Below are 26,887 nucleotides of genomic sequence, written 5' to 3'. Positions count from 1 at the left end.
TCCAAGTCTAATCCTACAGGTTTTTTTAGCAGTTGGTCATGACAGCAGCCCTAAGCAGTTTAATCAAGCAGGCACTAGCCTGTACTGCAAAACCCAGAGTGCACGCCACCCTTTGAACAACTCTTTTGTCACTAATAAAGGTAGTTTGATTGTCGGTCCCAAACCAATTTAACATCATTTTGCATAAAATCGCTTAAACAGCTAGGGCACGCAGCTATACCAGTTACTAGAGAAGAACCTCAGATGCTGAGGAAGAAAGATGGTGCAGGGAGAGACTCAGGTAGCACAGGACTAAGGCCTGTTTTGAAATTCGCATCTGTTGAATAAAGGCTATTTCTACCCCAGGAGCTATTTCCAGTTAAGAAGACGTACTATCAGCCACTCGATGTTACTGTGTTAACAGCATCAATCATGCCACATTAAAACACTTTCTTGGCACAATTTATTTTTCTGACCCAAACAAATAAGCCATTAGCAAGTCATAAACAATATTCTACCCTAAACTGTCAGTTTAACAGCCCTGTAAAAACATTTTTAGTTTAAAAACAAAAGTGTGCATGCTGTTGATATTAAAACTGCAGTTACTCTTTCAGGAGTACCAGCTGTTTTGTTGCAAAGCATTTTCAACATACTAATCTGTACAATAAAGACAAAAACTCAATTGAAGGCAGTAGATGGCTGTGTTAGGTGCCACTCACGGCTTGGTAACGGCAGACTGTCTGAACTTCTTGTACACTTCCAGATACAATATTCAAGCCCTTTTAAGAGTTTGGTTCAGGCCGATCAGCACAGAGTAAGAAAGTATTGTACATTCGTCTCTAAGTTGAAGTGAACTGAACTGGTGTAATTTAGGCTCAATTCCAGATGCTTGGTTTCAAGCTACTTCTTGAATAATGCCTCTCAGCTTTTTCTTATGCATGGTTTTTCATGTTAGCGATCACTGGCACTGCTTTTGGCCTTGCTACTCCACACTGATGAAAGCAAGGAGAACAAGTAAAGGAACAGAATAGGATCTTAAAATGAACAGCTTCTTGCCAAACCAGCAAGGATACCATTCCCCCTTGTCCCAGGCTCCATGGTTATTTCTATCAGATTTTCATATTGTAAGCGCTTCTCGGGAAGAGAGAAAACTCTGGAACAGTGAGTATTTATTAGAATATTTTTTGTTAAATAAAGAGGAGGGGAAAAAAAAAAAAAAGAAAAAAAAGAGAGTACTGCAGATTTAATTTCACATCTTGGCTATGCTCTGACAAAGGAGAAGTTACTGAATTCAGCAACTACTTCTTGTCCCAAGCCAGGGATTAATTAATGCCCCTCCCAAAACTTGTACCTGTCCCAACCCACCCCCCAGCCCCAACCTTTCCCATTTTATTTCCCAACTAGACAACACTGTTGGCAAATCAAGACAGCATGAAACTTACATCAATAAAAACAACAACAAAAAAAATAATAATGTGAAGCGTGCCAATGCATCAGGGGAACTATCCTATTAAACAGTGTACTTCTCCAACTAGCAATTCTGCTCGGGAGTCAGCTGTACCTTTCATGGAGGGAGAGTTTAAACATTTTGAGCATGCTCCATGGTGCAATTCTAAGTGCTGCAGAACCACAGGACAAGAGATTGAACACCTGAATTCTTCCCCCAGGACTTCTTTTCAGGGACACACATGGTTATCCAACCGAGGGCTCGTGCAGTAACACTCAGTAAGTACAATCCAATGCTTTAGCACAAATTACAAGTATCCAGTTCAGCACGGTATAAGGCATGTGGACAAGAAGAGACATCAGCAGAACGCAGCAGGATCAGCAGAACAGCATTGGTGATTGACGCTCCAGTTTGTCAGACTTTGACCCTACTTTGAATCCCTGATTCCTACCACAGACAATGAAATTCAGTTTCTATCGTAGCATTTCTGAGGCTATTTATTTTTGGCCAAGTGTTAAAAGACCAACTCCTTTTTGTTTCATTTTGATGTAAATGCAGAAACATTGGCAGAAGCTGTAGGAAAAGCAACAGAGCAGCAGGGATGTCTGCAGGTGATCAAAACTCTGCCCTCAACTTCAATTGTCACTGCACTAAATCAGGAGATACTGAATGGGGAGTAAACTGGCCCAGCCACTAGCACTGTCACAGAACGTGTATTTTTTAAAAAACAGAACAAAAGGCCAACAGATTAATTATGAACCCTTCTTTTCAGAAGCAGACCAGGATTAAAAAAATTCCTGCAAAATTAAAATGTTAGATTCTCCATCTAAAAAAAGTTTATACATACGTGCTGAAAGTGACCACCACACAGGTCTGAACAGCACCTTACAGTACAGACTAAGACTTAAAGAGCTGATCTCACATTTGAAGTCTTTTAATTAAAAAAAAAAAAAAAAGTGGCTATGGCTGGGATGACACAAATGGGACACTTCAGAACACAAGGCAGAGGCGAAACTGGCAGCCTCGCTCGCCAGGCCATGGAAGCAGTGTAACGGGAAAGGGGCACTTCATGCACAAAATGTATTTTACAAAATACATATCCAAAAAAGCAAAAAAAGCCAACAAAAAAAAAATCCCACCTTGCACTAAATTGCAGCACTCTTAACACTTGCTCTGCCACAGGCTGCTGCCCATGCCTTGTTTGATAGAGGAGGCATGTGAAAAAGGGGAGGGGGGAGGGAAATCCACGTTTCAGTCTATTTTTCAAGATTTCTCTCATAGGGACGTCTTCAGTCATCTGATGTCAGACACAGAGCTCTCAGAGTATGTCGTGGTCATGACAGGAGTGCCGTTGTTTGCCAAACAACCTTGCCTCAAGGTTTCAAAATATGAGGCCTGCACTGGTTTATGATACTGCAGAACTTTTATGGCATCTTCTATCTTAAACCATTCCCTTTTCCTTCCTGTGGGTAAAAAGAAAAATCAGTAGATGCAACAAAACGATGTTATCCTTTCTATGTTTAAATGTTACTGTTGATTAGCTTTCCATCATTATCATGTGCACTAATGCTGCAAGAATAATTTCACTATGTGGCAAAGTGTCAGTTCGAGAGACACAGGGAAATTTTCTCTCAGGATTCTCTGATCTCGAGGGCCACCTACTCCAAACACCACACTGATGGCTCCTCTATCCCCACGACACGTATCTGTTTACGGCAGTACATCCACTATGCAAACATTTGGTCTTGCATTTCCCAATTAAAAAAAAAACAAAACAAAACCACAAACCAAACACATTTATTTTGCTATTTCTGCAATTGCTATTCGAGGCAGATACTCATTTTAAGACAGCCCACATCGACACACACCATCACCCAATTTCCATCAATTTGCAAGCGAACCTCAATTTTTGGTGGACAGCACTCATTTCTTACTCTTTCCGTAAAACCTCTTCTGAACACAGCCTGAGGAAAGTCAAGTTACAGGTGCTACAGTGCTACTGATAAACCTCATGCAGAACACCACATTCATTTTCATTTGGGAATCCAATTTAAACACAAAGATCTCAAAAGATAATGGGGAATGATTAATCCACACTGCCCACATATATTTTCTTCTAGTCTTAGAAAGGACAGCTCTTCATGCTCTTTGCTTAGTATCTTAAAGCGCAAGAAATAAATACAAAATTGCTGTAGAGGCAGCTGTACAGCTGAAATTGACTTCTCTTGGGCCACAGAGGTTACAAAAGCATCAATTTGACCGCAATTTTTCTTCCCAAGCAACCAATGGACACACCACTACAATTTTTCTCAACAACTCTCACAAGGATTCCAGCTCCCAGAGGGATGCTAAGCTGACGTGTTTTGTCTGCATCCAACCAGTTAATGCTAGCAAGCACAAAGAGCTTACCAATATTGACAGAGTCCTCCCAGTCTTCCAACACTTCTGTGACAATAAGTACGTAAACATAAGTCCTGTGTTTCCTGTCCCGATTCTAGAAGGCAAAGGGAACAGAATAACAACAAAGCTATCAAGGGAAAAAAGGCAGGTAAGCACATGGCGACTACAAGTTGCAAGCTGCTTCACTATGATGCTGCAGTACCTTATGCGCAGTTTCTCTCATATTATAGCTCATTCTTAGCTATTAAACATTGTTGCGTTTTAAATGAAAGGTCTGAAAGTATTAATAGGGACTGCAGCCAAAAAGTCTAGTCCGGTAAGGCAGCATTTGGTGGATGGATACGCTTATAAATCAGTTCCTCAGCTGGAAAAAACAACACAGGAAAAATTTTTATCTATTTCATGCAACTCTGAAATAGTGAAAAAACAACCGCAAAAAGAGCTGTATCTGGTACCTGTTGACTGCATCTCACTAGTACTCATCAGGTGTTACTGCACCCCTAATAGGAGCGCAGACGCTTCACCATATTGCAGAGGCCGGTTTGGCAACGGGTGACAGCAGGTGCTGAAGAACAAAGGAGAGCCACTGCTCCCCAGCTGGTGGGCGGCCCTTTTTAGCAGCAAGAAAGGTATGAAGGCACTGAGTATATTCACTGCTACGCTGGCTTATCACTCATGATTTCAACAGAAGTGGAAATTGCAGATGATCAATATCACTGAAAGGATCAGCACGCATTTTTATTTAAATGGGGAGTTCCAAGTTTTCCTTCAAACAAGTTATATAGCCTCCTGCACAACAAATTAGGAAGTGATTTTTACTCCAAGACAATTTTTTGCATCAAAATTTCAAAGCCTCAATATCTGAAACTTACCTCAAAAATTCCCACTAATCTTCCTAATGTCCCTTTCACTCCAGCCTATGAAAAGTTCAAAGAGAAAAAAAAACCACACTTTAACAACAGGTCAGTACTTATTTCCTTATTTGTTACGCAGGAGCAGTTCCTTTAGAACAAGAAGCAAATGCTGTAAAATTCTGTTAATCTGAAAACAACAAGAAAAATGACACAAACATATCACAAACTCTAACCATACATGCATTCCCAGAAATTTTTTCTTCTTTTTCTATATTGAAACCATTTTTAATTCGATCTGGAGGAAAAAACTATTCATTGAGTTACTAATTGCGTACCAATATACCCTGAATGACAAGAATCTCCTCTAAAGGTTATTATAGTCTAAGCATGGATAAAATTTGCTTTGGGGTTTAGCAGTTTTACCTTGTTAATATTATAGCTTAAGAAAGTAACTTTAAAGTGTGTATAAAACATCCACTCACACCATCAAAGCAACATGACAGCTACCAGGTATTTCAGGGATGTCTTGCAAACATTTGAAGGAAGCTAATATAAATATAAAATACTTCCAATGTTGCAAAGTGGCCTCCGCAACAGGAACAAGACTATTTTTGATATAACACAAAACACAGATGCGCACTGAAAGAAGACTTTTGAATCAAGCACAGACACAAATCAAGAGAAGATCTAAGCAACAGTTTTGTCTTCAATTTGAATACTACTGAGGATCTACCCACTTTATCTCATTTGCTGTCACTTTTTATACATCCACTCATCGCTGTGGCTCAGTCACTTTCTCAAAGTGCTGTTTCTCGCCTCTGCTCTCTGGTGTTGCATCATGCATGCGTGCATGCAAAATGCCATCCCACTCTCCTGCCCCCAGACCTCTCCCTTTTTCCCAATAATTTACATTCCCTTCTTTTTACGACTGTAAATGGTTGGAACTCAAGTGCTACAGACAAGATGAGATTTTGCTCCATGACTTAATTGGTCCGAAACAACACACAGAATCTGGCATACAACCCAGCCACGTTTGGAAGGTAAATTCGGCTGCCGTCTCTGGCAGCTGGAACACATCCTAAACAGTTCAGGAAAACAGTGCCTCTGTTCTTGCAGCTGAGATATATAGATCTGATTATGTCAGGCTTTTTTTTTTTTTTAAATTTTCAAATGTTTGGGTGAGGCCAACTAAATATTTAATGGCAAGACAAATTCTCTGAGTGGCTGAGATACAGTTTCCCTGCTTGCTCACCAGTTGCTGTACAGTCATATGCTTTTAGAAAGGAAGAACTTTTATTAATTAAAATATTTTACTGGTTAAGTTCCCAGCCTACTAAGTGGGCACACACACAGATACCAAACAACACAGCCAGAGCACACCTCACTATTGCTTCTAATGATAGCTGATGGCAGAACTGCCCCAAGAGAAAAGGATTTGTAGCTCCCCCTACTACAAGCATTCACAGAAATCTATTTCTTTCTGTAACATGCTCCCTGACCTCTACTTCTAGGAAGGAGCTTTTCAACTGAATCTTTTATGTTGGTTTTGGATGCAAAATTTATTGTCTCATCAGTATTTCTGACATTCTGCTCAGTTCATAGGTGGACCACTGACTATTAACCACAAGGCTATTTCTGGAGTCAAATAGCAATTCCATGAAGGTCAATGTACGCGTGTATGCGCACACCAGCATGGCTAGGACAGATAACTGGTTTTGACCTTTGCAGATGAGTGATTTTACCTCATCTGCAAAACTGTTGCTGCTAACCTGGACTAATCTCTCTCAGAAGTGAGCTGGAAGGCAAATACTTCAGATGAATTTCATTCAAAGAACTCCTTCACCAGCCCCCAAAAGGGGGGGGTTTTTTTTTTTTTTTTGATAAGCAACCATATCAATCAGCCAGCAATAACAAACACAAGGCTTCCACCTTCACAACATGCATAAATATATTAAAAGGTGAAGTGTAATCAAATGTTTCAGGCAAATAACTGTCTTAAGCCAATTTTCTTCTCTTGTTCCTGGAGAAGGCTATCGAATTTCTGCTCTCCTTACTTACCTGCAGAGGCACTGAATCAAAAGCCAGGGATGTTGTTGTGATGGTTTAGCGAACTCTCAAGCCTGACTAGAAACAAATTTATCTCCAGGCAACTAGCCAGCCTGGAAACTAAGCATGAATACTGCATGACCAGCCTTCCAAGCAGTTTGTCCCCAGCTCTAAAATTGTGCTTGAAATAATACAGACAGGTGAGGAGCCTTTCCTTCTGTTCTGGTTAAACACAGGCGATGGAAATAAGGCTCTGTCTACAAACTAGGATCCTTCTTTGTTCTGCCTAGTCTTATTCACCCAAAAAGGCACAACAAGCGATGCCAAGACAAACATGCACTGTAGGAAAATCACATTGAATTATCATCAGACAACTCGAAAAAGTGCTAAGGTTTTCTTCACATATTAATTTATCACATGCAGTAGTAAATGGTGACATAAATTAATGGTTTGATTCAAACAAATATTGGGCTGATTTTATAAAGCAAAGCACAACCACCATTACATCCTGGAGTCTGATGGCGCTCTCATCCCATTTTACTGGTATAGTGGATTTTAAAGACAACATATAGGACATCCAACACAGATCAACTGGATTGTTATACACCTATTTTTGATAAAGCACTTAATTTACACACAAATAGGAAAGTCATAGTCTCTGTACAATCACATAGTTTGTTTGATGGAACAAACAAATGTGGAAGCGGAATTCACAGTCTCACACAAGTTTCTAACATAAAAGTTGCCCAAGACATCCAAGAAAATAATCTATGGCTGTTATCACTAACAAAACAAGGAGATAACAAGCAACAAAACCACCAGGCTCCTCTTTGGGCAAGCTCTATACCTCTTGCTTTCCTGTGGGCCAACCCCTCAGCACCCTCCTGACTCATCCTCAACTGCAGGACAGTGAGCATTTTCTTGGAAAGTTAAAAGCACAGTCACAGGCTCATTCAGGATTGAAGCTGGATCTAAATCTTAATTTGCACCAGATGACTCAGGAATTTTCTCCTTGGTAGTAAATGGATTGAGAATCCTCCGCCCTCATGGACCACAATAGTAAGTGTCTGGCAGAGACAGCACAATTTATTTGGGCACATGTTCCCCCACCAAGCATTAGAAGTGCTGCACAGGGAGCCTGTACTGCAATCCTCAAAATACATGCATGTCCTAGGAGGACACTATTAAACCTATCTACAAGGGGTAGGAGAGCACCAGCACCAACTGTTCCATCTGCAGGTGTGAAAATAAAGCAAATCAATCAAACGACAGTATTTCCCAGGAAGAGGCACACGCAGGCATAAAAGAGGACAGACAGAGCTTGCAAAATTAGCTTCTTTTTCACTGCTCTGCAGATCCAAATCAGTTTCCAATGTCCGAGATAGTCCTCGCTGCAGGAAAAGATGGATCTGGCAAGAGTGCATCGATGTCACAGCAACAGCCAGCTGCCCCAAAAGAGCACACAACTTCAAACCGCTGCTGCACGCCCGGAGGGGTGGGCTGGGCATTCAGGACAAGGAACAAGAATCTGGAGGAAATGAAGCTTTACTAGTTCTGCTGCTCATGGAACAACTTGTTTTAATAAAGAAAAATTACTGAAGACATCCAAGAACAGCAGGTTCAGGTTTCAAAGCTGAAAATAAGTTCGGGTCAGATGCAAAAAGCAGCCTGCAGCAACACCATCTGTTCCTAGGGACAGCTTTTATTTCCTTCCATCTGAGCTAAGGAAAATGTGGGTTGGAATTTCAGCTATTTTACTTTGCTCTATTAGGCTCAAAGCCTGCATCTACTACAGATTACTGCTGGGCAAGAGGACTGTGGTAAAACACCCAAATCTTTGCTCTAATACTTGCAAGTACTGAAGGTAGTAAATCACACCCATGAAGACTGCTAGCTTAGACAAGTTCTAAAGACGTCAATTACAGACCTGCTAGGCAAATTTTCTTGCTGTCTCTACTGTGTCTCAAAGAGGGTTATACTTATTCATCTAATTCTTTACTGCATTACAACCAATACATGCTTTTACATTTGTGAAATAGAAATTAAATACCATGACAGAGCAAAGAACTTCAAGACATTGCACTCATTTTTATGAAGTTTGAGTACACAGGGTAACAGATAGTAGTGAACTTGGTCCACTATTTGCGCTGAATATTACTAAATCTAGGAAGAGTTCAACACCATCATCTCAATCATTCATCCACAGTCCCTGCAATATTAAAAAAAAAAAGTCTTCCTATTTTAGCACTGAAGATATCAATATTCATATCCTAAATCACTAACAAAATACGTGAAACAGAAAAGATTATTTATAAAGCATGTTTAAGAGGGGGAAAAAAAAAAAAAAAAAAGACGTCTAGCAACCAGATCAAAGTACTATCACAATGGACTATTTTTGATATTGGCATCAATTGCCTCTTTGATCACAGATCAAGCACAACTTATCTGGCTTTTGATTCCCATGAAGAAAGCACGAGTAACACTCCCTTAATTTTATAGAACTTGACATTTACTAAGTATTTAAAGGTCAGGATGTGAAAGATGCTCTTAAGTGCAAAATGAAATGCCTTTGGGTTTAACAGATGAGTGTGGAGGCTGTTTTTCAAAGTCACTCTATAATAAGTTTAATTTAAGACATCTATTTCTAAAACATGTTCTTCACCAGTTGCTCACACCCATAAAAAAACCCTTCTTTCTAACGTAAAATTAATTTGGGGGAGAAAATGCAACAGCAAAAAAATCCAAGAATGAAGAAGCAAAAAAAACCCAAACCTAAATTGGCGCTAATGACTGTTTCAAAAGGGCACAACATTTTTCTAGAAGGTGAACCTTAGAATGTACCTGGAATTTACAGCTGTCTAAGACTGACTACATCATTTTTCAACAAACTGTCAGAAAAAAGTGGTTTTATTCTGAAAAGGCTGCTCTCATTCAGAGCTAACATGCTTGCCTACTGCTACTTTGCCTCAAAACAATGCCCAAGAACTCAAGTCACTTCAAATTTTATGCAGACGACAGCAAGCATGACAAGTGTTGGTACCTGTCTACTTTAATACTTCTGCTGGTACAGATTAATATAGATAAGGACTATCTCAAACTAGGACAAGGACTTCTAACTCAAACTGGGACAGATGGATCACAGGTTTCACTCAGAATCAGCATTTCCTTTTCGTAACAGTCTTCTAAAATTTTGAAAATCAGAAAGAGGGATAAGTCAGATTTCTTTACGTGACAATTATTCCAGCAATAACATGGATAAAAACTCAAAACACATATGTGGTAAAATTAAAACAGTGAATACAGAAGTTAAAAATCTTAGTTTAGGGAAGCATAGTTTAAAAAGAAAATGCATACCATGCAAGAAAGAATGAATTGAGAAAAATGAGCCTATTGTCATCTTCAAAGACCACAAGCAACTGAAAGGGTAATGAGCCTTTACAGCTCTTCCAACTGTCTCTTATTAAAATGGAAAAGGCATACCAAAGTCAGCGAAAGTAAGTCCACATATTTCTTCCACAACTTTGACCACCATGCAAACCACCTTCTTTTAGGATAAAAATTACTTTGTGCTCATTGACATGGAGGAAACCGGATTTTCCCTCTCCCAACACAAGCAGCAGACTCTACCTGCTCAGCTAACATCTTGTTTCCTTGCAAGTGAAAGACATGCCTCTCCCAGGAGAGAAGCAAAGACATCAAACCTACTCAGAAATCAGCCTCAGCTACAACCTACCTGAAAAAGCTCAGATTCACATGAAAGGATGAACAAGGATTACCAGCTAGCATGCACACCACTTGCTCAGCAGTCTCGTAAAACACCTCCTCTGCCAAATCAATAGCACAAGCCAGGAAACTGGATGCACAAGTCCTTTACAGCTGTAATATAACAAACATTCCCCTCCCGCATGCACATTCCCCAGCAGCATTTTACAGTAAACAGCTCGCTGAGCTCAAGACAGTTGATGTACATTATAATTTTGTATGCAGATTGTAAGCAGTGTACTGGAACACAAACCTGTTTGAGGAAGGCCTCACACACCTAAAAGCACACTTGTGTTTTCTACCTGTGTCAGCTAGCAGCTACCTGTGTAGAAGTACTCAAGTAATTTTATACACATGACAGGCTGCTCTTCTGCAGATGGCTTTTAGGAAAGCCTTTATCATAACAGCATCTGATAGCTCCATTTCAGATTCCCACCCTGCATTCGCATCAAACACTATTAGGTGTCCTCGAGGTTAGCTGTTGGGGTAATCCTGCTGCTTTTGGAGTTCTTGATGTTTACTGTTTGTTGAGCGGCATTCAAGCAGATAGGTGCTTCGCTGGGAATGACTCAACCCTGCCAGGCTGCCACAGTTTGAATTACATTCTCATTCGGCACCGGTCCACGTGAGCGAGGGAACACCAGCTGAGCGAGAGGGGATTATCTCAGCCAGCCCAAACCAGTTTCTTCACTGCAGACTGAGCCCATGCCAAGGCTTCCTTTCAGCCACCGAGCTGTCATGGAAAGAGAGCGACTCTTCCAAGGCGCTGTGCTGCCTGAGGAAGGGAGGGTCGATACAGATTTATTTTAAGGATTTGAAAGGCAAAGCCATGCATCTCCTGAATGAACCCTTGACTTCTGCATCAAATAACTTAATTATTAATAACGATTGGGTTGTAAAGCAGGAGTCTGCAGCTAAAAATATTTCTATTGTTCTGGTTAAACTCACTTTGGCTTGTAATGTGTTTGAAAGATCACCGAGTTACTAAAAAAGCAGGAGCTGTATTACAAGCTGAAAACAAAATTTGCAAGCAGCAATCCCCAGTACTAGAGGGACCTAAAGACACTTTAAAAAAACAAGCTTTGACTGTATTATCTTTCATCTCTTTCTGATAAACTGCTAGATTATAAAAACATCTGAAGAGAAACACACAACTCAGGAACTACCACATTAGATTAGTCCAAAGGCCCAAATATTCAGCATTTTGTTAGAAAACAACAAATACTTCCAAATACTTCAGAGAAAAACCTTCATAAACCAGACAAATAAAGCAACTACTGCAGAAGCTTCCTCCCAAGTCACATCAATTAGCTCTTGATTTCTGTTCTGCAGCACAAAGATTTATAACCCTCTTGAAAGCATTTTTAATCCTGCCTTATATAACTGTGAACCTACTTGGTCATCCATATATAATCATTTAATCATTTATGAATCCAAGCATCTCTCCAATTTGATACTATTCAGAAGTGAATTCTAAAGACATGCTTTATATACAGCATAGCCAACTGCCATTTGCTTTCTTTAAATTCCTTATGAAGAATAAAATTGCTCTTCCAACTTCAAGAGAAAAACATGCCTCCTCCATACAGATCACCAATCTGTGTTTGATCTGCTGTTTGATCTCCTTTCTGAAATAGCTTCAAGTAACAGAAACATGAACACATTAGGAATTATTGCTTCTAACTCTCACAATCAATTTCTCTTATTCACATAAAACTCAAAACATGTACTAGACCAAAACATATTGAGGTCCCTATATTTGGAGTGTCTTTAGTGGCTCATAAGGTCTTATTTCTACCTCCTACTAAAGTATTAGATAGCTCCACAGAAGCACAGCTGTTTTTTTGAAGTTCCCTTAAGAAACTGTTCTTCATACAGAGAGAACAAAACAAAGTATCGGCGTATGTACTGAAATGACCATAGCTTAATTTTATGTATTTTCAGTTAAAGGTATCAGGCGAGGAAAAGTTCATTCCAACTGAAAGCCTTAATTACATTCCTATGCTATCTTTATTTAGGACTCCAGTTTCCCTCCCACATATGATGGGGATATCACTAGTGACCCTACATTGCTCTTCACCTTAAGGAAAACAGCAAGAGTGATGAGAAAAAATTCACAAAGCCTTTGCTAACAATCAGCAGTGAAGCTCCAGAAGCTCCCATTCTTGTCACTCACCTCTTCACAGACTTCTCGCACAGCGGCCACGTTGGGCTCCTCCTCAGGCTCCATGCCACCCCCAGGGACAATCCATCGATCAGGATGACGACTACTGCTAACCAGCAGCACCTGCAGAGAGTAGAGCACAGCTGATGTATAAATTCAAGGCAACACTCCTTTTTGGAGCCTAGCTGAAGAGAAGTTGTCCTTGCATCTCTCACACCTCCAAACATGACCAATCCAACACAAGTCCTCGAGAATACTCTGCTTTTTCCAAGACAATTCCCTTAGCCCCTTTCAGACAGCTGTGCAAACTACATTATCAGTGACACCAAGGCACTCCAACACTCCAAATTATTTCAGCCACTACCTTCTCACTGCTCCAATGCATTGTAGGATAAATTATGCCTCTGCATGCCAAAACAACGATCTGCTATTTGATACAGCATCACAATACTTACAGTGTAAGAGTTCACTGCTGTACTCAAAGTGACTACGTAGTCTTGACAGCTTGGGATACACATCATGCAACAACGTAAGATGGCACAGAAGCTGCTCAGCACCTTCACCCTTTGCAGTAGCAGCTTGATTTAACTTTACTGGTACCTTTGGCCTTGTCTGCCTCTGCAGTTACACTAACAACATATACAAGTCAGGTGACTGCCCACTAAAATATTTATGTGCAATTGTTTTAACAGAGATTTTCAACTTCCCTGTTTGCCTCTTCTTTTGCAGCAGGCACCAAAGAGTTCAGCTCTGGAGCCAGTACCTGGTTCTTTGGTTTTAGATGAGGTTGTTCAATGAGATATAAGCAAAATATAAGCCTACATTAAGCCACTTAAAAACCCTAGGAAAAGGCTACATAGAAGAACAGATTTTTTTGAATCAGGAAAATGGTTCAACCGTTTTCACAGGAGTAATTTTTCATAAGCATGTTTTGTGGTAGTTTTTCTTGAAACACATTTTATTCCAGTGTAATTCTGCTCTGTACAAGTTCAGTTTTCATTTTGTCATCTTCTAGAAACAAAAAAGCTAACTAACAATCTCAACTGGCTAAAAATTTTCCCAAAGAATATGGTGCTTATTAAATCTACTTGCAATACATCCATGAGCAGAGATGGAAACTAAAAACAAAACTAATACTGTTTTTCAGCTCTCTAAACAAAGCTTGTTCATTAGAGTCATCATGCTATACTTCATCATTTCACTGGCACAAAGCTTGGAGCCAAAGCAACTTGCTCCAGAAACTTTCCAACATACCAGTCCAATTAGGTTACAGGCCAGCTGTAACAGTTTCAATCAGACATTTCGAAGTTACACTGTGCGAGACACTACAATCCCAGGCTTTACTGTGTAAATGTTGATTTACCAGTAGGATATATAAAGCTTTGCACTGATTATCAAGAGGAAACCTACCTACAGAATTCAAAATTAAACTTCTGAAACAAAAACAAGCATAAGATTTCCAGGGTTTCCCAGTTCTTTTATCTTTTGAAAATTTTCAACTGCCAACTGACCACCCTGCAAAGTGATTTTTCATTTTCCAGGGCCACCCAGACCACACTGGCTCAGCAGAGGGAAAAGAGGGGGGGCCAACAAACTAGAACACACAGGGTGAGGAGACAAGGGTCAGTTGTGGGGTCCAAAACACAGCTCTCAAATCAGGAGTAGCAAAGCGTAAGGCAGAAACCAAAGAGGGGTCACAACAAACATTTTGGCAACTGCTGGTCTAACCTTTCCTAAGTCTGGAACTAAACTTGGTGTTCTCAAGTGTCAGTACTCCTCAAATCAGCAATTTTCTGTGGATCCCACCAATAATAATGTCTCAAAGCCTCCTCTTCCTGCTTCAGCAGAACCCATGCCTCAGTCCTGCAATGCACGAAGAAGCATCATTTATCAAAAAAAACCATTTAAATCCCTGAGCACTCCCCAATCTGCCTATTTAATTAAGACAAATGCATACTAGAAATGAATTATGCTGAATGGGCTCCTTAATTCTGCAGTTTCCTAATGGAGATGCTTACTACCTGACCTGTCTTCTGGCTCAGGTTGCAAAGGAGCAGCATTTACTTTATAGTAACATCCCGTGGTGTTTGGCTTTCTTCAAGAGGAAGACAGAATCCCTTTCCCCTAAACATCCAATCCATATAAAACGCGATCAGTAAGCCATGCCTAAATAGGGAATGTAAACTTCATTCACCCTCAGAGCCTTCAAGGCTCAGGACAGCAGCCAGGTACCATGGGCTGGGACTGCAAAGCCATCACCAGCCGCCACCTCTGCTTTGCTAATATTTGGCTACTGCAGGCTCAGCACACAAGCACTCCACCAGCCTGTGCCATCTTACCATGGTACTTTTTCCTACTACGTTACAGGACTTTTATTTCATCTTGACTCATTACCAGTATTGTAGACAGAAGAGCTTGGACTGAAATTCCTAACTTCAGGTCAGCAGGTGATTCTGAGGACAAAGTTAAAAGGGAAGTAACAGACATTGAAAGTACAAGTTTTCTTGCCAGGTAAGGAAGCATCACCTTTGCCATTTCCAATTTCAATTTGGAGTTCCAGCTCAAAAAAACAAAACAAAACCAAAATTAAAAAAGGCTGCAGAAACAGATCTTTTAAACTCAGCACAGCACACTTCATAACATTGAACTCCTGGCACCTTCCACTTGTGAGAAAAAGTATCTGCTAAGAAAAACCCTGTACAAAGACTTCTACAGGAAAGCCTGCTGGACTGCTCAGACTAAGACAATGCTTTAACAACACACTAGTAGGAACTTTTAGGTGTAAACAACAGTTTTAGGCAAAGTAAATTAACTTCAGCTGCTATGGTAGTTGAGCATTTTCTGAATAGGATTAACACGAACAACCCTCACTGGGAAGGAAAAACCTGTCATTCTCACACTTTTATGTAATCAGACTATTTCCTGTTTAATAAAAAGGAAATCCCATCAAGAGAGAGCAGGAAACATGCCCTACAAGGTCATTCTTTTAAAACAACTTTAAACAGGATATTGCTACCAATGAGCTCTCCCAAGACAAAGGGGCCTAGTTCAAAATGAGGGTGAGACACTGTTTTGTTTTAAAAAACTACACATCTAAAAAAGTCCTGTGTCCCAATACATGCAACGTATTCAAAGAGATCAAGTAAAAAAGTCATTATAATCCAAATCACAGCATAATAGTTTGGGTTGGAAGGGGCCTTTAAAGGTCATCTAGTCCAATACGCCTGCCATGAGCAGAGACGTCTTCAACTAGATCAGGTTGCTCAGAGCCCTGTCCAACCTGACCTTGAATGGTTCCAGGGATGGGGCATCCACAACCTCTCTGGGCAACTTGTTCCAGTGTTTCACCACCCTCACTGTAAAAAAATTTCTTCCTTATATCTAGTCCAAATCTACCCTCTTTTAGTTTAAAATTGTTACCCCTTGCCCTATCACAACAGGCCCTACTAAAAAGTCTGTCCCCATCTTTCTTATAAGCCCCCTTCAAGTACTGAAAGGCCACAATAAGGTCTCCCCAGAGCCATCTCTTCTCCAGCCTGAGTAACCTCAACTCTCTTAGCCTGCCTTCGTAAGAGAGGTGCTCCAGCCCTCTGATCATTTTTGTGGCCCTCCTCTGGACCCGCTCCAACAGGTCCATGTCTTTTCTGTGCCAAGGACCCCAGAGCTGGACACAGTACTGCAGGCGGGGTCTCACCAGAGCGGAGCAGAGGGACAGAATCACCTCCCTCAACCTGCTGGCCATGCTGCTTTTGATGCGGCCCAGGATACGGTTGGCTTTCTGGGCTGCGAGCAGCCATGTCCAGCTCTTCATCCACCAGTACCCCCAAGTTCTTCTCGGCAGGGCTGCTCTCAATCCCTTCATACCCCAGTCTGTATTGATACTGGGGGTTGCCCCAACCCACATGCAGGACCTTGCACTTGGCCTTGTTGAACCTCATGAGGTTCACACGCACCCACCTCTCCAGCTTGTCCAGGTCCCTCTGGATGGCATTCCATCCCTCAGGCATGTCAACTGCACCACTCAGCTTGGTGTCATCTGCAAACTTGATGCGGGTACACTCAATCCCACTATGTCATCGATGAAAATATTAAACAGTACCGGTCCCAGTATGGACCCCTGAGGGACGCTACCTGTCACTGATCTCCATCTGGACATTGAGCCATTGACCACTGCCCTCTGGATGTGATCATCCAACCAATTCCTCACCCACTGAACAGTCCACCCATCAAATCCATATCTCTCTGATTTAGAGAGAAGGATGTTGTGGGGGACTGTGTCAAAGGCCTTACAGAAGTCCAACTAGATGACATCCATAGCTCTTCCCTTGTCCACTGATGTAGTCACTCCATCACAGAAGGCCACTAGGTTGGTCAGGCAGGACTTGCCCTTGGTGAAGCCATGCTGGCTGTCTCGAATCACCTCCCTGTCCTCCATGTGCCTTAGCATAGCTTTTAGGAGGATCTGTTCCATGATCTTCCCAGGCACAGAGGTGAAGCTGACAGGTCAGTAGTTCCCAGGGTCCTCCTTTCTATCCCTTTTAAAAATGGGTGCAATGTTTCCCTTTTTCCAGTTACCAGGGACTTCACCTGACTGCTGTGACTTTTCAAATGTCATGAAGAGTGGCTTGGCAACTACATCAGCCAGTTCCCTCAGGACTCTCACATGCATGGACACAACCCTGATCTTCTCACAAGGCAGTTTCACAAGACAACATTATTCAAATATTTTACAAACTGCCCCAAAGCCAGTAAAATAAGATCTGCTGAAAAACAACCTCTCTGAAAACCATTAACATTTGGGTGGAACAGCCCAAATGCTGTTTCCAAGAAAAGCATACCCCTGCAGAAACCTTTCCCCTGACAGCTGGATGGGTGAACATAAAATACCTGGGGAAGTGCAGATAACAGCTGAACAGGTTGCAGAAGAAAGATGTAATAGTTTGTCTTTCTGCCATAACAAGGTCAGAATTATTTTCTAAGTTTCAGAATAAATGTGATATAGCATAAGGCTAACTTACACCAAAAAGCCAAGACAGAGAACAACAACTATACATTCATTTTACAACATAACACAACAAAATATGTTATTCAATTGCTCAATTAGACTGAACATTTTCCAATACAACCAAATTCTACAAAATAAAGAGTACAGTTTTTTTAAAGGACTACCTTGTATGTCCTTGATACCTAAATTTTTGCTCGTTCACTTCTTTATTACATAAAAACATTCATTTGAATATATACTGAAGAATATATTTTAATCAAAATAGTTGTAAAAAATATACCAAAAAATTACTTATTTTATTTTTTTAAATCAGACCAAAACACAAAGGAAGGTTGACATTCCCATTTTATTCTTGCCAGGCAACTGTGTTTAAGATGGCTAGTGAGACTCTTGGCCTACTAGGCATTTTGGAGCCAAGTCTTGCAGTCTTTTGGAAAAGCATTTGCAGGTATCATGTCACATGGCCAAGTTCTGTTTTCCAGGATTTGAAAGACAATTATGTCATTTCAAAGCAGGGAAATGAGCAACACAAGCCTCTTTGGCAATGCACAAGGCAGCCCTCAAGTAGCTCTCACACACAATCAATGAAATAAGAGAAAGGTTAGAAAAATAAGCAAAGTTTGAAGTCTACAGCAGGGGCTCCTAAACAGTGCTAGATTGTAGCCCTCATGGTAAGCAACCTTCAAAGCAGCATGCAAACAAAAAATCCAAACAAATCTAGAGCAGCCTAACAACTTTCCCCTGGAGGAGACAGGAAACATGCTGAGACATCTAAGGCTGGCTGGACTGCCACACGCAGAGCTAGGAGCTCCATGGGAAAAGGGGAAAAGAGTTTGTCACCAGGATAAATCTGGGAGTCCCTGATACACAATGCTGACCTTAAAACAACCTAATTACATACAAATCTGTTGTATTCACATCAGGGGTTTGTTTTGTTTTGTTTTTTCCCCCCAGCAATAATGGTGCTCTGCAAAGCAAAAACTAGGCAACCAAAATAAGGCAGAGAATTAATTCCCAGTTAAGGGAACAGAGATTGAGGGATTCCCAGGTTCTTTCATGCTATGGTGGATTTAAAGAACAGCCACCATCACCTACAAATAAAACAAGAGTAGCTACACTGTAAGGAACACGATTCCTAGAAAGAGGCTCCACAGAAGTATTACAGCAAAGACAAAAAGGGCTACAGCATTATTAGAAGCTGGGCTACAACATTAGTAGAAAATGAGCTGTGAACCTTCCAGACTTCCAGGAAAAGACAGTCCTACCCACACGCGCCAGCCTAAGGACAATCAAGCTGGCAGACTTAATAAGAAACAGCAGACAAGATGTTAAATACGTGGTTTTTTGGCCCAGACAGCATTCTGCTGCCAGAAGCCAATCTACAGCTACTGGCTACTGAAACAGCCTCTGCACTTTTTTTCACGCTTTCTATCAATATTAAGCCACGAAATCACATATTTTGCACAGACTAAAGCACAAACCTTCCAACATTTAAACTCATTTCACACTTTAGCGTTATTTATCAGAACATAGACTGCAAGAAAATAACGTCTCACAACATGCTGCAGTGAGGCTGGTGGAGAAGATGGCTGACTTCAATGATTTTTGCCTGTACAATCTGTCTTTGTTTGGAAATTTCAATTTAATAAGAGTCTCTGTATTCAGGAGTTTAGAGTTTAGCTGTGCTAGCGACTCTCCAATTTGCCTATGACCAGGCAGGATATTGTAGCCAGTGCAGCTCTGTGTCCAGCATAATAAAGACCTTTCATGCTTTACTCAAAGTTAACAAATGTCCTCACAGTCCCAATATGTTATTGTTACTGTACTTCATGCTTTTATATCTGACAAAACTGGGATCTCAATTTGACCACATCAAACTACCTTTAAACACTAACAACAGCATACGCTGACAGATGGAGTTCAAGAGGAGCAGGAGAGGAGAAGAGACACTGTAGTTAGCAAAGCCATGCAAAAATTAATCTAATTTAACCAGCAAAAACACAGCCTTAATTACACTACAACAAAACATGCATTTTGCCAAACTACTAACGCAGGATGGTCTAAACATGCATGCAAAGGCTTACAGGAGGGTTTCTCCCACCCTCTTGCTATTCAGGGCACGTTATGAAGTTAGCACATAACAAGTACAGCCTGTGGTCAGAAAGGCTACAGCTGGCTTTAAACATGACAATGTCTTCAGCTAAGACAGGAATACACACAACCTCAACAGCAAGCCACAGAAAAACCCTCTCCTGACCATAACAGCATGTCCTCGCAGGAGCATTACTGTTCCTCAACAGCATACATTTCCTTAGACAAGTGTTATTTTTGCACACACACCTTGCTCTGTGGCATAATGCGATTTAACCTACAATACAGTACCTAGAAACTGGAGGCAGGAAATTAACAGCAGAAAGCTAGCAAGGGAAAAGTATTCGCACTACAGAACTTGACAAAAGTAAAGCACAAGTCTTGAAAAAGGGGTAAGAGGTGAACTGGAAGAAGTTCAAGTCACTTCAAGTGTTTGGATCACACCTACAGTACTATAAACACAGGGGAAAAAATAAAGAAAATTCTGTTGGTTTTTAGGCTACTTCTTAGAATAACAATAATAAATCATCACGTACTGCACTGCTACTCTGGCTTCAAAATACCAAGGGTCATATTACTGTTACTACAGTTTTCTTGTGACTTTAGAGTGACTGCTTACTCTTACCGAGGAACACCACAATCTGGAGTCCTCTCCCTCCATCAAAATTATATGTTTTAGATAACCACAAAAATTATATGTTTTAGATAACCACAAAAATTATATGTTTTAGATAACCACAAAAATTATATGTTTTAGATAACCGCAAAAATTATCTGCAACATGCCTTTCACAGCAGGGACAGGCCAGAGGAAACAGCTGAAATGCCTGAACCAGCAGCCGCTTGTTTCAGAAGCAAAGGGCTGATAAGGGAGGCACTCCCAGCAAAAGACCCCAAAACTGATAACCTATTTCTGCCTGTCAAAACTAGTTTGTTGACCACTTGGTACTTACACAACTTGACCAGGAGGACTTTTTCCAGAAGGAATGCTAGCTTGTAAACTGCCTTTTCTTATAAGGAAAAAAGTATTAAAAAAAAAGAAATAAAAGGAGTATTTTGGCCTTTTACACAGACCAAATGACTCTGGATGTCAGCAGTTGCATATGTATACACTTACTGTTTTGATTAGCAAGTCCTATTCATAAAATAAAGCATGCAAAAACCCTACAGCCATGAAAACTCTTGAGAAGCTTTTCAAATATAAGTAGTTAATTCTACGCATAACGTCAGTATGTTATTTACACAAGAAAAATTAACCACCCAAGTCAATATGAATGAAAATAACATTCAAACCACCTGAAGCATCTTAAAAAAAAAAAAAATCTACCCAGTGGTAATTGTATCCCTCTGAATTTCACATGTTAACGTGAAATTTCTGAGAACAAAGAGTTAGTGTGCATCATCCACTGCACAACAGACAGCTACAGAGACACAATTTTTTATATAAATACATACAAAATTTGAACGATCCTTGACTAGTCTGTGCAGTCAGTCTCTCAGTTGGACCAAAAAAGAACTACTGTTTAAAGAAACTGAATACCTGTTTCCCAATTGCTAGATATTATATACAGCATCTGAACACTGATGTTTACTAATCACACAGTAGAGAGTTTCTTAATTTTGTTCTATCAATTTTTCTGGGTGACCCCATCACAGAGGTATGCAAACCGGGCTAATTTTCTCTATTTAAAAAAAAAAAAAAAAAGATAAAATCCAAGCACATGATCATTTTCCTTTAACTGAGAAGGGAAAGAGTTGTTTTTCCAGACCTTGAGAGACCATCCATGGAAAGATTAGGTCCTTTGGCAGCAGTCCCAGCTGGGTACACCCCCCAACTGCTTGTACCTGCCTCAATGCTTTGGTAGCTTGTCTGAAGGGTGCTGAGATGCATCAAGTTAGGGAACTGATCATGAGTAAAAAAAAGGGGGGGAACGGGACACAAAGAGCGAGGAAAGAAAGCTAGGAAAACCACCAACAGCCTCTGGTCAGGCAGTAAATGAATCTGAGATGAAAGAGATCTCAGAGAAGCGTTATGCAGAGAAGAGACAGCGGCCACCGCTGTTGGGCCCCTCTCAACAAACCTAGGGGTGGAATACACTCTCCTCTTTCCATATTCATTACTTTCCCTGAGTTGCAGCAGAACAAAACTGACAATTCTTCAGTTTCACAACAGCTTACAGAGCTTCCAGTAAATTAAGTGAAAATTTAACAATTTTCATTCTTTTGTAGTTTGGGAAAGTACAAGAGACCATGGAATTGCTTGTAAAATTGTTTATGAAAGCTGCCTTTATGAAAAGGCTAAACACTTTTAAAGATGAATGCTAGGTTTTGCAGAGGTTTATGCTCTTGCTCTTGGAGAAAACTAGCTACAGGCACAGCTGAAAGGGACAGGAGAAGCACAAGCAACAAAACTATTTCTAAACTGGCCTATATCCTACTGGAGATGTGGTAATGTGTTAGCAACAGACGGGGAGAACTTTATTCACTTTCAACCACAACCCTTTTATGTAGCTGAAGGGAATGTATAGAGTCAAGCCGAGCCATCAGAACAGAGATTCTGAGACTACATTCCATGAAAAGTACGATGATCATATGATGCTGGGCTCCCTTTATGTCCCAACAGTGAAGTACTCCAAGTGCTTTTAGCCATTATTGTTTTTATATTGAAGCAAACACACAAAGGATGGCCCAGGAACACTATGTGATCATCAACGTTGTCTACAGTTAAAATTTGAGAACTGCTGTCTTACATCATAGCTTGGTTTAAAACTGACCCAGGAGAAGCAAGAAGAAAAAGGGTTAGTTTGCATTCAAATTACTTTCCCCAACCAAGGCTGTTGTGGGGCTACATAAACGTAGCTTTTGGTGACTGTATTGGCTTGGCGCGCTCACAGGGCAGCAGAGCCAGGGCGCTTACCAGACGCTGTGTGAAAGTTCTGTTTTCTCATCTCAATTTAGACTTCATTCACAATTAAGAAAAGACGACCAATCCTGGATCCTATTCTTCCCGAAGCATTTCCTCCAAAAGTCTTTAAAAATACCAGTTGTTAATGAGCAGCTTGTCCTTTCACCAGATACAATGCAGGCATGCTTAAACCTGTAGCTACACCAGTGCAGGACTTAAAGCCAAATGGTTCCTTTTTATTTCTGTTAAAATATAACACAGAGATGCTGCCATTGAGCAGGCTTCCATCTGCTTCTTACTATTAAGACATTAGTGAAATTTTCTGGACAGCTGCTCTACATGAAAAATACTTGTGTTATTTAAAAATAACACCATAATAGCAATACTGAGAGGCACTGACATCACGAGCAACAAAATGAGTGATTTCAGAGGTAGCACAAGACTTGGGATCTCTTGATCTGCACGCTCTCCTTCCCCACTTTTGCAGAAGCAGCAAATATCAAGAGAGTTTACTCCATTTGAAAAGATGAAAATAGCAGAGTCCTGGCGTTTGGTTGCCGAAAGGTCCTTTGAAGTCTGTTCACACTCTCTTTGAATTAATCCTGTTGATTCCCTTGTTCTCCCTCCTGCCCAAAGAGACATCACTCTGCGGTGGCTCACTGTTTACGAAACAACACAGATACAGATTTTTTTCCACACAGCCCAATTAAGAAATGTATTTTTTGCTCCATTTGAGATTCATGTTTAAATGAATTCTCCCTGTACTGCTTTTTAAAGGAATATGTAACAAAGACATCTTTTCAGCCAACGTTCGGTCTTCCAAAAATGTTCCAGAGCTTTTTTCATGTCCAAAAGTAGTAGCTTCCAAATGCAATACAGAGAAAATGCGCAACCTCGAGCAGCATAAGGAAAAAATAAATCATTTAAAAACTAAAAAAGAAACAAAGTATTGTTATGTTAAGACTCTTTATTTGCAAATTTAATGCCTAATCAAAGACACGCTGTTTTAGCAATCTCCACAATTGCTAAGATTTTAAAGAAAATTACATCAATGAACTGAAGAATTAGGGGGTAAACACATAAAAAGAAAAAAAGCAGCCTCCTCTGTAAGTGTAATCACAATTTTTCTTATTTTTTCTTGTTCATTGACAAAATTGTTTAATTCAGGAACTAACTTAGGGTTCAAAAAAGAAGAAAACTTGTTTTTGTAAATTTGTAGCAGGAAATGAAGAAGACATATGAGAGCTAAGATCTACTATTTCTTAAGCGCTTAAAAGAAACAGTAACCAGAAACAGCCAGTCCTAGAAAAAAATAATACTTTAATACAGCAAGTTTAAATTTGTTATTAAAAAAATGCCCCCCCCCCCCCCCCCCTCTTTTCAAACAGTAAGCTTTTAATATATCCTTAACTAACATACTTTAGTTCTGGGTTCGCCCCTCGTCCTTCTTGGAGAGGCCTTTTAAACAAACCTCAATTTCCATTTAAATAGAAGTAATCTATAATAAAATATGTCAGTAGCACAAAAAAAAAAATACTATTATCCAAGAGAAAACCAAGAAATCTTTCATAGATATGTTAAGCTATATAAATGCATACAGATAACACCTTTCTTGTTATCAGAAAAGTGCAAGTAGCAATAAGATTAGACAAGTAGACTTCTCTCAAATTAAAGTTTAAATAAACACCAACAAATGAGAATTACCCTAAGAAATAATTAGAAAGAGAAATTAATAAAAATCAAGGTTCCCTGCTTGCTGATTTCAATAATCAATACAAGCATAATTTAAATGGCTTCTAGGCCTTTTGACTAAGATCAAGAGCAGTAGCTGTGAAAGGAGTCCATTCTGGTGTGTATGCGTGTAGTATGGTGTGACTCGATAATAACTTTCCTAAAGGCATTTGTTGAAAAAGTTCACTTCATGACTGGCTATTGCAGTAGGTATGCAATAGATGACAACACAGGATGCAGTTTCTGCGTTAAACACATAGATACCATAAATAAATATGGTGTTTGAAAGGCTGTGTGATGTCCTCAGGAGGCCAATTCAAAATAGAACAAAACTGTAATTCATTGCTCCACTATTTCTGTGGCTCACTTACAAAAAAGCACACACATACACATACTTGAGGAAATCAATCCACATCCCATGCTGCATCATTTACAAAGCAATTAGTGCTCCTTAATGTGTCATAGAACAGTACAATGCACCTGATTTTACTGGGAAGATTGGAGACAAGGCCAAACACTAACAGTGACCAAAGCTCAAGCAAGAAAACGATGCTCACATGAGAACCCCTGTTGCCCCGATACACAAGAAGTTTCGCAGAGCTTCACTCGCTGCCTTCATAACAGACCCATAGAAATGACAAGGCACAATTAGCACAGGGAGACAGCTATCCAGATCTGAACTCCTGCCTTTGAAACTGAAAACAGATTTTTCTACTCGAGGTCTTACCTACAAACTAACGCCTGAAATTGCACCAGTTTAAATTAAATGAGATTTTCAATCCACTGAAAGTTGTTGCAAACCCCAACACAGACACAACTTTGACATAAAAATGGCTTTAAAGCTCAACCTTAAACAAATCTAACCAGCTTAACCTACACTGAAAGAAATTTGTCACAAGTTAGCATGCCTCTAGAACGAGTTTACTTTTCCTTCTTCAACCATCTCAGGTCAGTATTGTGAAACCGCCATGTTAACACACGTTTGTGTCACCAATGCCGTAACAGCTCTGGACATCAGTTCCCACTGGCCAGGAGATGTAACAGACCACCACCGTGGGATAAGCTGGAGCCTCTGTGACACTGCAAATTGAAGGGTTGTAAAATAAAGCCTAACAACCAGACAAAAGCTGATTGCATCAGGTAGCTGGTAAAATTACATTTCTATCTTCAGCCACACTGTAAATCAAACATGGTCAAGCATCTAACTCTTGAGAAGAATTGCCACACTTGCCTCACGAATCGTGTAAAATTGCATCAGGGAACTCAGATGCCTTCAACCACCCATGCTGATTAGCCCCAGCATCATTACACAATACGATTACGTTCTTTTTCATAGTTAGTTCAAAGCATTATAAATTTCCTGAAAGTCAGTGGGAAGGAAAGCTACGATGAACGCTTCACCAAAACATATTGTTTTCATTTCAGACCATTTATGCTTGAAATGTTGACACTCTTCACCATGACAGCACAGCTACAAAGGGTTCGTCAAGCCTCCTTCACCATGTTAAATAATAACTGAACGGTATGCTAATTTACTTTCCTCCAGTGAACTGTCTGCATTCCCTTCCGATTTCCTGTAGCTACAAATATGATAATCAGGAGAACAAAGACTTTAGCACAGCCACTCGGGAACCAGTAAATGAAATGAAGTATGCTTGACTCTAAAAAAAGACCTGCAGCCTAGCTTATCACGAGTACCCCAAGCCCACGTTAAGAAGATACTAGAAGAGAATAGCGAAAAAATTGCAGATCTGAGCAAAGTTTCTCTTTTTTAACTTCACAGACAACACGACCACTTAGCAACACGGCTGTTCTTAAACTAACCAATCTACCTTTAATTCCCACTTCCTCCCAAGCCTCTCTGGACAGCAACTTCTGGCACTCCATCAGTCCCCTTTTATCCCAGTTTCTTTTTATAAATCCAAGGTCAGGTTTCCTCTCCCATCTCATGTGATGTGCTGGACTGAAGTTCTGCCAGCGTGGTCGGTCCACTCAACTGCCAAATCCCATCCCGTGCCACAACACTCCTTACCAGACTGTTCCACCACCCCACGATACACAGCCCTTCATTCTGGGCATTCTCCTCATGTTCAGCGCAGAGAAATAAAGAAAAGAGGGGAAACACCAACTTTCCCACCGACGCTTAATTGCACTCTACCAAAAAAAAAAAAAAAAAAAAGCCAAACCCGCTGCAACCCAGTCACACCCGGGCGGCTCCGGGACCGCAGGGTGCTGCACGGGGGTGGGGGGGGTTCCCCTGAGGGACCCGGCTTCGCCCCCATCCCTGCCCCCGGGGGACACGGACGGACATGTTACGGACGGACATGCCCCCGGCCGGCCGCGGCCCCCCCCCGGCCCTCACCTCCTCCTCGCTCTCGCTGCGGAAGCACAGGCAGGCCGCCCGCTTCTTGTAGCCGTCCCCGTCGTAGGTGCGCGTCTGGTTGGACTTGAGCTTCATCATCCTCCGCTCCGAGGGGGCGGCTGGGGTGGGAGGGGGGGTGAGG

General features: G+C 40.7%; 1 protein-coding gene across 1 annotated transcript; it reads right to left on the bottom strand.

Moving 5' to 3' along the window:
• Nucleotides 1–427: 427 nt before the first annotated feature.
• On the bottom strand, nt 428–26,872 carry NUDT3 (nudix (nucleoside diphosphate linked moiety X)-type motif 3). Its single transcript, XM_010584677.1, has 5 exons — nt 26,746–26,872; nt 12,665–12,775; nt 4,699–4,743; nt 3,836–3,920; nt 428–2,889 (listed from the first exon to the last, which is right to left on the bottom strand). Exons 1-5 carry the CDS (start codon nt 26,842–26,844, stop codon nt 2,720–2,722), a joined length of 510 nt encoding a protein of 169 aa, XP_010582979.1. The 5' UTR covers nt 26,845–26,872; the 3' UTR covers nt 428–2,719.
• Between the last annotated feature and the right edge of the window lie 15 nt (nt 26,873–26,887).

This window comes from Haliaeetus leucocephalus, unplaced genomic scaffold (assembly GCF_000737465.1).
Source record: "Haliaeetus leucocephalus isolate CR32 unplaced genomic scaffold, Haliaeetus_leucocephalus-4.0 Scaffold1000, whole genome shotgun sequence".
In the NCBI taxonomy this organism is placed as follows: Eukaryota; Metazoa; Chordata; class Aves; order Accipitriformes; family Accipitridae; genus Haliaeetus; species Haliaeetus leucocephalus.
The sequence above is the reverse complement of the archived record's forward strand: the minus strand, read 5'-3'. Positions and strand labels throughout refer to the sequence as shown.

Coding starts and splice junctions, on each gene's coding strand:
- NUDT3 (XM_010584677.1), bottom strand. CDS start 26,844: ATGATGAAGCTCAAGTCCAACCAGACGCGCACCTACGACGGGGACGGC. Junction 12,776..26,745: donor GCAGCGAGAGCGAGGAGGAG/GTGAGGGCCGGG, acceptor TACTCTCTGCAG/GTGCTGCTGGTTAGCAGTAG. Junction 3,921..4,698: donor GATTAGTGGGAATTTTTGAG/GTAAGTTTCAGA, acceptor TTTGCCTTCTAG/AATCGGGACAGGAAACACAG.